The sequence below is a fragment of the Hippocampus bargibanti genome, linkage group LG02 (assembly GCF_051943395.1).
Source record: "Hippocampus bargibanti isolate YZ-2025 linkage group LG02, ASM5194339v1, whole genome shotgun sequence".
In the NCBI taxonomy this organism is placed as follows: domain Eukaryota; kingdom Metazoa; phylum Chordata; class Actinopteri; order Syngnathiformes; family Syngnathidae; genus Hippocampus; species Hippocampus bargibanti.
The window spans coordinates 17,597,928-17,609,415 of NC_142735.1; the positions used below are offsets into that span (position 1 = coordinate 17,597,928).

The 11,488-nt window shown below is 45.0% G+C and overlaps 1 protein-coding gene across 1 annotated transcript; it reads left to right on the forward strand.

Annotated features, from left to right (window-relative positions):
- The first annotated feature begins 130 nt into the window (after window positions 1–130).
- LOC148901743 (potassium channel subfamily K member 10-like) lies at window positions 131–7,688 on the forward strand. The gene is given in 7 exon segments (XM_088989721.1): window positions 131–329; window positions 912–1,029; window positions 1,156–1,316; window positions 2,194–2,380; window positions 2,467–2,603; window positions 3,544–3,715; window positions 3,718–7,688. Coding segments are annotated over 7 exon segments (1,740 nt in total). The 5' UTR covers window positions 131–140; the 3' UTR covers window positions 4,494–7,688.
- Window positions 7,689–11,488: the final 3,800 nt, after the last annotated feature.

Genomic DNA, 11,488 nt, shown 5'->3' on the forward strand with positions numbered 1-11,488 from the left:
CCCGTGTTGCATGTTTACACGTCAAGCGGCCTCTAAAAGGAACTAACTTCCTGTTTATGACCAGCTGTGCCCCAAGTGTATCCTGAGTGCAAGCGTCGTCACATCCCCCAACCTCTAACCCCAGTGGGGGGGCGGCCATCATGCGCTGCACCACGGTCCTGGCCCTCTTATTCGGGGTGGTGCTGTACCTGGGAATGGGAGCGCTGGTCTTTCAGAACCTGGAGGCGTCCGAGGAGAGCGACAAGTTCCAGGAGCTGCTCGCCGCTAAGAACAACTTCTTGAACAATCACTTATGCGTGAGCGAACCAGAATTCAACGAGCTGGTGAAGGTATCAGAAGACTCGTCAATGCACTCTCCTTACATAGTAGTTGCGCACATGCAATCATTAGATTAGATAAGCCTTTATTCGTCTCACATTGGAGAAATGTACATTTTACAGCAAGCAAAAGGATGAAAAGAAAATGTAAGGAAAAGAAAAAGAAGAAAAACAAAATACATGAGCTGCTGTAAAGGCAGCCACTCTCGCGGTGTCATCTTGAAGTCAAAAGAACAAAAAACTAATCACAAATAAGATGACAACACAAAGACACAGACAGCCATTCAATCCTAGGCACTTTCTGCACCCTCTTTGTTGTATGAAGCCAGTTCTATATGAAAGAGGAGAGGATAAAAGCGTCCTTTTCACCAGTATGTATATAAAGAGTTTGATGGTTCTCTTTAATCGTAAGTAGGTTCGTTGTCAGATCTCCCAGGCAAATGACACGCAGATGTGATGTGTCCCACAGCTTGATCGTGGGGTGGAGTCGAGCAGAGCGTTGCGTCGTGCTGCGATGTCGGACTTGTATTGAAATTATACTGAATATTGAGACAGTGTGCGAGAGAAATTCTATATTTTGTGTATGTCTCACAGAGAGTTGCATCAGCGGTGGAAGCGGGCTTGGAGGTGGCCAACCTTTCTACCAACTTCACCACGCGCTGGGACGTGGCCTCTGCCTTCTTCTTCTGCGGCGCCATCATCACCACCATAGGCACGCTTCTCCCTTTCATCAACAGCGCGGTTGCCACAGTGGACAGCTCATAAAGAGTTACACCTTACCAACATCTCAGCCGTTAATGTCCTTGGGACGTCTATCATTCATCTATCCCTCCTGTAGGTTTTGGGAACCTGTCTCCTCGCACGTGGTACGGCCAGCTGTTCTGCGTATGCTACGCCTTGGTAGGCATTCCCATGTTCGGCATCCTGCTGGCCGGAGTTGGCGACCACATGGGCACCGTGCTGCGCAGGGCTGTTGCCAAGATTGAAGCACTTTTTCTGGTCAGATGTGTTCTACTTTGGGAGGGGGGGGGGGTAAATATCAGGTCTTGTGTTTCCTTCTTCCACTCATGAAATCATTTTCTCCTAAGGCGGCAGCACTTCACACAATACGTACTGTGTATTTTGGTTAGGAACCAAGACGAAATCGAAACTAATCATTCCACCGAACTTAATGCAGCTGTGCTTACTTTTTGGCTGTGATATGAAAATGTGAGTGTTTTTTGTTCGTAACACGCGGTGTGACGTGGTCACTTGAAAGCGGCTCTTCAAAATTCATAATTAGGGTCATTATTAATGAAGCAGGAATCAAAAGTAAAAACAAAAGGATTCTTTGCTTTTACTTTGGGACGGCACAAAACCTCAGGCAACCCGAGGGGAGAAGAAAAAGAGGAGCTGTTTGGGAGAGCTTTTGTAAAGACCAGTAGGATGTGACATCATGACCGGAAGTACGAGAAAATAAAACGGCGTGTCAGGAAATAAAGATATGTTTCAAATGTGTTCATATAGCGAATTGCCCTAACACTCACAACAGATCACTTCATGATAGAGAAACGTGATCATGGTCGAGGATTTCGCAACAACTTATTTAAGCACACGTTTTCAGAAACGGGCAAATTGCAATAGATTTTGGGTTTGGACTTGGTTGCCTGGTTTCACACTTTTCACTTTGGACAGGTCTATGGCGGCATCTAGTGGCATCTTCGGGCTTTACGGAATCAGCTCAAAATTGCAAATTGGGGTTGCTTTACATAGACATAGGAAACACAAAATACACAATACAAGGGAAAAGGCTTTCATATTTGTTTTCCATTATTAGCAGCTTCCTCATGAGTATATTAATCTTGTGTTTTCTTCCGTGTGTGTGTGCGCGCATTAGAAGCATCAAGTGCGTCCCACCACGGTGCGCGTGATCTCCGCTGTGCTGTCCATCCTCATCGGCTGCCTCATCTTCCTGGCCGTGCCCACAGTTGTCTTTCAGAAGTCGGAAGGCTGGTCCTTCCTGGAGTCTCTCTACTTTGTGGTCATCACGCTCACCACGGTGGGCTTTGGAGACTACGTTCCGGGTGGGATAAATATACATGTCCAATTGCAGATGTTTCTGCTCCAATTTTGTTTATTCAAACATCTTATCGTGTGTGTGTGTGTCCAGATGGTAGTCACACTGGCGGGCTGTTCTTCAAACCTCTAGTGTGGTTGTGGATCGTGTTCGGTCTGGCCTACTTTGCCTCCGTCCTCACCATGATTGGCAACTGGCTGCGTGTGCTCTCCAAGAGGACCCGCGCTGAGGCGAGACACACGCGTGCATGATCCTTTCATTCATAGGACCATTTAATTTAGCGTCAAATTTGTTGTTGGGAAGGAATCCATCCATTTTCTACAGGAATGGTGTCAGTCATTTTTTACCGCGGGCCACATTATAGTTAGGCTTTCCTCTCAGGGGCCATGATGAATTTGGGGAAGCCATTCGAATTTTCCATCTCGTCCACATCGTACATATAGAATGCACACAAACTAGTTTAAAAATCTGAAGTCAAGAATAATGAATGTTACATGGGACAATTTCAAATTTTGTTTCGGCCTTTAGCGAGCATCATGGCACTTGGCGTGCTTGATTTGCTTTGGCGGGCCGGATAAAATGATGTGGCGGGCCAGGTTTGGCCCCGGGGCCTGGACTTTGACACCGGTGTACTAGACTGTATGTAACAATATCGACTGCATCGTCACTTGTGGGGAGAGTTTGATTATCGGCGCCAAGATTTGGCATTTTGCCGTTTCTCAGCATTGGTCTTTTTTTTACAAATCTGCCGAAGAAGAAGAGAGTCAACTTCAGGGACTCGTTTAGGTGACCCGATTGGTGGAGTGACACACCGGACGGGTCGCCAGGCAGTGGCAAGGGGCGTAGGGATGAACCACCTTTGGTCAATTTCGAGACTTCAAAGAAAGTGGCAATTTTACCATAGTTTTTCAACAATGTATTGTACGTTTTTATTTTATATCCTTCAGTATTTTTGACTGTCATACCATAGCTTTGCACGATTCCATATTATTCTCTATTTTTCAATATATTCCACGTCCATCAACTTCCATTGCATTGAATACAATTCCATGTTTGGTAGTTGTTGCTTTTTTGCCTTCCAGCATTTCCATCCAATTTCCCCAACGATTGCATTTTCGAGGTCATCTATTTTCACGTGATATAAGTTGCATGTTTTTCTTGTGACGTCAGATGGAAGAGCTCCGTGCTCACGCCACCGACTGGACGCAGAGCATGTCCAAGGACTTCCGCATCCCCAACCCTCTGGAGTTCAACGACCCGTTCCTCCTGCAGCGCCGGCGCTGGAAGCGTAGCGAGCGCCGGCGCATCCGCCGCGGAGCCCAGGTCACGCTGGGCTACTGGGCGCGGGAGGGCCCGAGAACGGACACCCGCCTGGCCACCGGGCCGGGCTGTCCAGCTCATTGAGTCGGCTGGAGGGGCTGGAATCCTCCCTGGAGCGGACGATGAGGACCAAGGCTATGGGGAGGCTTCCCGGCGGCGGCACGATGCCAAGGGCTAAGCCGCCCGAGCTGTCGGCGGCTTTGCGCCAACAGATGCTGCGTCACTCCTTACCTCACCTGCTCCCGCGTTCCATCTCCCTTCCCGCGGCTCCGTCCGCCTCTGAGCTGGACTCCCCCGATGCCGCTGTGCGCAACGGTTCCCCCTACGGGTCAGACTTTGACTCCAGATCCGACACCTCCTCTGCATCTTCGTCCTTCTCAGATCTTCTTCAACTCCCAGCTCACCCCGCGCTCCAAACCAAAGGAGACAAATTGAACCCCGAGGAGGAGGCGGCCAGATGCGGTGAACCCAAAGCCTCACCTGACCTGAGTTCCCGTTCCCCTTCACCTTCCCTTCCTCCCGACTCAACGGGCCTTCTGGACTTCTTCGGCGAGAACCTGGCGTACATCGACGAGTCGTCGGACGCGCTGAGCGAGCACGTCGACGACAGGAGGCGGCGACCGCACAAACCCAAGCGGAAGAGTCTCAAGAACGTAGGGAGGGCATCCCCGAACGGGTGGAGCTCGAAGCAGGCGACCGGGCCCGGCGAGGACTTGCAGCCACCGTCCAATCCGCCCACGCCGCCTCCGGACTCGCCGTTGTCATCGCTGACTTGCACGGATTCTCCGCAGATGCTTTGACGTCTACTCTTCCTCCTTTTCTGAAGAAACGGTTTGTTTCCAACAATTCACCAATTCAGAGGATTCTTGGTCATCCAGCTCGTGGTCATCTATGAAGGTTGATAGGAAGTAAGAATGGTTTTGGTTGTTGAAGACATTTTATCCAAAAGACTTTGTCAGTTCTAAAGTTTGCCCAAGTTTTCCCTCAAATTGTGCATTTTTGTCCCCTTTAGTCTGATGAATGCCAATCGCAAATGTGCCCATTGTGGGTCTATTAACTCATTCACTGCCATTCCCGAATTAATTCGGGAATTGAAAATATGACGAGGAGCGCCATTCCTGAATTTGTTTGGGTTTTGCTTTGTCTTACCAGGGGGTGCCGATAAAGCGCGGTCAGACCTCTGGCAATGTTTTTTCCCTTCCATGAGGGGGTCGCCTTTTGTACAGCCGTCCCTACTTGCACCTCATATTATTCCAGACCCATATAACTTAGGAATTAACTTTTTTTTCTGATGAAGGAAAAATCTTCTTACGCTGCATTGAATGTTTATGTAGTCCTAAAACTCAATATTCTGTGGGTGGACACATTTTTGCACATACCTGGCAGTGAATGAGTTAAAAGCATTCTGATATTTTAGGGCATCTTGTTTTTGTTGGGATGTTTTGAATTTGTCTTCATTTTGTCATAATATTGAAGAGCGGTCGGTGGTGGCCAATTTAGAACAACTCTCAAATTTACAAATGAAACTTTTGGGATCAAAGCTAAAAAAATCTTCTCCGACAAAGAAGATTTTTATTTTACTGTACCTTCGTTCAGCCTTAACGAACAATTTGAGAATGTTTGAGCACTGCTGCTTCACCCATGTGTCTGAGTGATGTCATCTTTTTTTAAGCAAAGCATTTATAAAAAAATATTTAACTATTTAAATTCAAGTGAGATTGGAGCACCAATGTGGTCGATCCGTTTGCATCCCTGCCTTACATTGCCGAGGTTCCAGATGGGTTTACCTTTTACCAAATTAAACAACCAAGTACGTTTTCTTAACTCATTCACTGACAGGCATGCAAAAAATGTGGCCACTCCAGTGCCAGAATTTTTGTCATTGTAACTCAAATTCCAGGACCCACAGAATATTGAGTTTTAGGACTACGTAAACACTCAATGCCGCGTAAGAACCCTATCTTTCAACAACAGCTGAAGCCGGAATGCTGCCCCCTTGTTGAAAGGAAAAACATTCCCAGAGACCATGGCCAGCGATATATTGGCAACCAAACAAGAAAAAGCAAAACCTGAACAAATACGGGAATGGAGCTTGACGTCATATGTTCAATCCCCGAATAAATTCGTGAATGGCAGTGGATGACTTAAAATTTCTGAAAATATTTGTGAATGAGCCATTCTGCACTTTGCATATAGAACTCATGCACTGCTGTTTCGTTCCATTGACATTTTTGTTAACTGGGAACGAAACATTTACTGCCACTGAAAAAGTCCGTTTTTTTAAACATGATGTCACCGAAGTCTATGAAATGCAAGCATTCACAGAACCGCAGTGACAAACATATTCCAGTAGATGCCAGCATGGCGTCGCTTTCCATTTAGTGTCGTTTTTTTCCAGTTAGAGACGATTGTTTGAGAGTCAATCTCAACTTGTCATCTCGACAATGTGGAAGAATGAAATTGCAAACACGCACAGCTAAAACTGACAACATTAAATTGGAAACAAAATTGGCGATGTCACCTTTAAATGTGAACGTCACACAGCAGGGCATTTTCTTCCACATAGTCCCTCTTACTGAACACTTGGGTTCACGTTTACAGACGTGATGACCTCGGCGAGTCCTTGGTGAACTCTGGGCCAAGAATATCTCGCTGAGTCACGGCTTCTAACGAGAGAAGAGCACAGGAGGGCAGTGACGCGTACGAGGCGGCTGCACATCTCATTATCCGCTGACAGTGGTTTGGAGAGATTCACAAGAGCCTGACACTTGATGAATGTTTTAACGTTCACATTTACGCTGTCGTGTTTTGTCGTGCGTGTCAACAATAAAACCAAACGCCAGTGTGCCTTGACCAAATACTGACTAAGACTTTGGTATTATATGGCAAAAGAAGCTTGGTTTTGTTTATTTATATTTTTGTTATTTATTTTATTTTACGAGCTGCAATGTTTAAAAATGGGATTTGTGTGGCTTTGGGCCTGTGCCGGTCGGCTGGTCTCCTCTGCAGCCTGCAATAATGCTGAGGCCACAAAATATGCCTCCTCACCCTTCCGTCTTGCCGTTGTATAACTTTTACATTTTGTCTTTATGGAGCTGGAATTTTTAATTCCGTGCCTTGGAGAGAAAGGGAAAAAAGACTGGGAAGCACTGTGGCCTAGTGGTAAACATATCTGCATTTTGAAGTTGGGGATTCAAATCAAAGATCTGGACGTTCCCTGTAGAGTTTGGATGTTTCCATGGTGTGTATATTGTTGTTTTTTTCTTTCTCCAGGACATCAACACATATTTGACTGACCTAAACATGGATTATTTTGCTTGCAGGGGAGTGTCAAGAATGAGCTGCATCCCGAAACAAAACAGCTACCGTATATGTGAAACTGGACACTTTACATTGCCCTTTGGCATTAATATGTCAGTGTGTAATATTTTGCTGGTACTAAGTAAAGTTACCATTTCAAATGATTTTCAAAGTACAGTGATGGTTTGAAATTAGATTTAGTTTTTGAATTGATTAAGGTTTCAAATGATGAGGGTTTCAAAGTACAATTTTGGTTTCAGAGTAGGCTTTCAAATTCGGCCTAAAGTTTCAAAATAAGGTTTCAAAGTCAGGTTCTAGTTTGTAATTAGAATTGGAATTTTAATGTAGCATTTCAATCTGGGTTACAAAATAGGATGGTTTCAACGATGGTGCTTAAAGAAGAGTTGGGTTACAAAGTACAGATATTTTTTTAATAAACAGTTTAGGTTTCCAGGTAACATTGTTGTTGGGGTAATTCGCTATACGAACATCTTTTTGCATCGTTTTGTTTTTCTTAGACTTCCTGATATTCCATATCCTGCCTGCCTCATGATGTCACATCCTATACCTCACATCCTGTCCGTCTTGCATAAATGCTCTCCCAGCGCGTTGATCTCTCTCTTCCTCTCTGTCTCCCCTCAAGAGACCTCACAATGTCCCTGCTGTCTACAAGATTAAAATAATTCTGTTCAACACCTGGCTTCCTGCTTATTTCACCATCCCACTTCTAACACCCTGAAGAGCGATGAACCAGGAACAAACGATCACTTTTCACCCATCAATTGGACATTCGGGGTTCAAATTAGGTTGCGGCTTTCAGAGCTGGGTTAGTTTTATACTTTCTAATCCACGTTAGGGTTTCAAAGTAAGGTTTGAAATTAGTGGTGTGTTTTCAACATACATTTAGTGTTTCAAATTATGGTGAGGGGCGGCCCGGTAGTCGAGTGGTTAGCACACCGGCTTCACAGTGCAGAGGTCGCCGGTTGGCGTCCCGGTCCGTCCTCCCTGTGTGGAGTTTGCATGTTCTCCCCAGACCCGCGTGGGTTTTCTCCGGGTCCTCCGGTTTCCTCCCACACTCCAAAAACATGCATGGCAGGCAGATTGACCACTCCAAATTGTCCCTAGGTGTGAGTGTGAGAGTGACTGTTGTACGTCTTTGTGTGCCCTGCGATTGGCTGGCAACCAATTCAGGGTGTCCCCCGCCTCGTGCCCGAAGACAGCTGAGATAGGCTGCAGCAACCCCCGCGACCCTAATGAGGAATAAGCGGCACGGAAAATGAGATGAGAGAAATTATGGTGAGGGTTTTAAATCTGTTTTAAAATTGCATTTAGGGTTGGAGTTTCAACTGAGATTTTGGATTCTGAAATAGGGATAAGGGTTGTTTGGGTACTTTGGTTGCTAAGCAGCTAAAGTGAAGGCATATAAAAACACACTCTTGGTCACTCAAAATCAGATGGGAGAGGTTGCGGAATGAGGAAAAATGTCGAAAATAGCTGGCTGGTAGCAATAAACAGCTGTGTGTGTCATGGGACCCATATTTATCACATACAATAGGAGGTGAGAGAATTATGTAAATCATTTGATCATTCTCTCGACATTTTATGCTTGCGAGAAACTGCAAAATCTTGCCAATGTTTAGTGTGAAAATGGTGGGGTCCGTGTTCAGGTCCCACGACCCTCCCTGCGTCCATCCTGCGTCCATCGTGCGTCCGTCTTCTCATCCTCAAGGCCAGCAGCACGGAGCGCAGCGCTCCGCAGTGGGATAAGTACAGGTTGGATATAGCAAGAGGTAGTTAAGTGTTGAAGACAAACACATGCTGGGGCCAGTTTACTCAGGGAGGAGAGGGGCAGAGACCTCACCACACACACACAAACGCGAGCATGCACTCATGCAAACATTTGTGGTTTAAGGAGAATAACTTGTATTAATTTACGACAGAATAAAGCTCTTATTTGAATTGTTAACCAAAGTGCATAATTCAACACAACATTGGAGTTGTTTTTGGGTATTCTGAATGAGTTGAATGATTGTTATTGTATTTAGGATATGTGGAAATGAAAATAAGAACCGACAGGTTGTATTACAATTTAAAAAAAAATGTCAATCATGTTTACACCTTGACTTTGATGAGTTAGAGTACAAAATATCTAATATCAGTGCTTAGGAAGATGAATACAGTGGGACCTTGGCTTAGGCACTTAATTGGTTCCCAGATAGTGTGTAAGACGAAAAGTGTGTATCCCAAAAATTAATTTCCCATAGGAAACCATAAAAATGAGAATGATCCGTTCCCAGCACGCTAAAATATAATTTTCAACTAAATAAGCCTTAAAACTACAAACGATATACATACCTTATTCTATGTATAATAAATGTGCTATTGTATTGTCATGAAAGAAATACACTGCACTGTATAATAAAGTTGTTTTATTTACCTTTGTGATGGTCGTTGATGGGTTATGGAATGGGGTGGCAGGTCGGAGAGAATTGCTGTTTGGAAGGAGTCACATTCCATAAGGACTATAATTAAAGAAATAAACTGTACTGTAATCTTGTGTTATGAAAGTCCGGTTAGGCATCTTTTTCCAAAAAAGGCCGGTCTCATCTGCATTAAATACTTGCTAAGGAACGTAGCCTTCTTCTTTCACCATTTCAAGGAATGATCCCTTGTATCAATAAATGGCGAACTTCTAGGTTGCCGCATGACGATATCAAAGTGAATTAGCCATTCTTTCTCAGATATAATTGCTTTATTCACGCTGTCGCCGGCTAGCTGCTTTTCGTTAATCCAAATTTACAGAAGTTTTTCAACCTCTTCAATTGCCAGAGACCGTTGCTTTGACAGCACGGAAACACGTTTAGCAACTCACGCACCTTTAATGGCTTCTTTGTTGCGAAGGATGGTAGCAATGGTGGACTTAGCATATTGCTAATGGGCTGTTAAATCAGACAAACGCACACCTTGTTCGTGTTTCTCAATGATCTCCTTCTCCTCGACTGTAATTTTGTTTTGTGTCTTCTTCGGCTGAACACGAGCCTGTGGTGGGGTCTTTTTCAGTGCCATAACAGCAAAAGTATCCGTTATAAATCCTTGAAGACGATCGACGTATGCACTCAGTGGGTGTGGAAAGGTAGGACGGCTGGGGCGCTGTTCGGTCATGTGGTTTGGTGTTCTTCCGCCGAAGATTACTCCGCCAGCCGTGGTGGGGCGGCGCTCCATGTGTATCCCGCAAAGTTCGTAAGGCAAGGTGTTCGTAAACTAAGGCCCCACTGTAGATTTAAAAGTATAACCCTAAACTCTCAGGCTAACCCCTCTTCTTAACGCTACTAACCCTAACCCCTAAACCTAACTCTAACCCCTAATGGCCATTCAAGCCCTCAACTATAAGCACTAACCCTAACTCCGGACTTTAATCACAACCCTAAACCCAAACCCCATCCTAAACCCTCCCCCAATACCAAATCCCTGAACCCTAACCCCTTTCCTTCAGCCTAAGGATCAACCCTAACCCGAATCTCGAATGCTAACCTGGGGGTTAGGGTTTGGGTTAATGTTAGGGTTTAGGGTTCGGTTTTAGGGGATTAGGTGTTAAGGTTTGGGTTCGGGTTAAAATAAGGGGTTGGTATTCAGGGTCAAGGGTTTGAATTTGTGTTAGGGGTAAGGGTTAAAGTTATGATTCGGGTTAAGGTTAGGGTTTAGGGTTCGGTTTCAGGGGGTTAAGGATAAGAGTCAAGGTTAGTGGTTAAAGTTACGGTTCGTATTAGGGTTTAGGGTTCGGATTTGGGGTTTAGGCGTTCAGGTTAGGGGTAAGTGTTAGGGTTAGGGGTTAGGGTTAAGGTGAGGGTTTGGGTTTAAGAAGTTAGGGTTCCGGGTTAAGGTTAGGGTTAATGTTAAGTGTTAGGGTTGCGATTTGATGTTAAGGGTTCGAGTTCGAGGGATTAAGGAGTTCGGGTTGGGGTAAGCATTAGGGTTGAGGTTAGGAGTTGGGATTTTGGTTCAGGTTCGGGTTCAGGGGGTTAGGGTTAGGTTAGAGTTGGGGAGGTTTAATGCTTAGGTGTAGGTTTGGGGTTCGGTTTAAGGTTAGGGGTTGGGATTTGAGGTCAGGGGTTTGGGTTAGGTTTTCAGTTAGGGTTGTGGGTAAGAGTTTGGGTTAAGGTTAGGGATTGGAGGTTAGATTTTAGGATTCAGGTAAAGGTTACGGTTTAGGGTTCAGGTTCAAGGGTTAGAGTTAAAGGACAACTGACACCACGTTTTTGTTTCCTAACTGACATCAGAAAAACGTTTTATCGCATCTAAAATACCCAAAACATGCAGTATGATTATTTTTAGTCAAATGCAAAACACCAATAAAAATAACTTAAAGTGTCTAAAAATTACTTCAATTTGAAACCAGAAGTGGCCAGTTTCAGAAGGTCCCGCCCCCTTGTTCGTGGTGTCCCGCCAATGCCACGCCAATGCCATGCTCGAGAATCAAAACAATGGCTTTAGATTC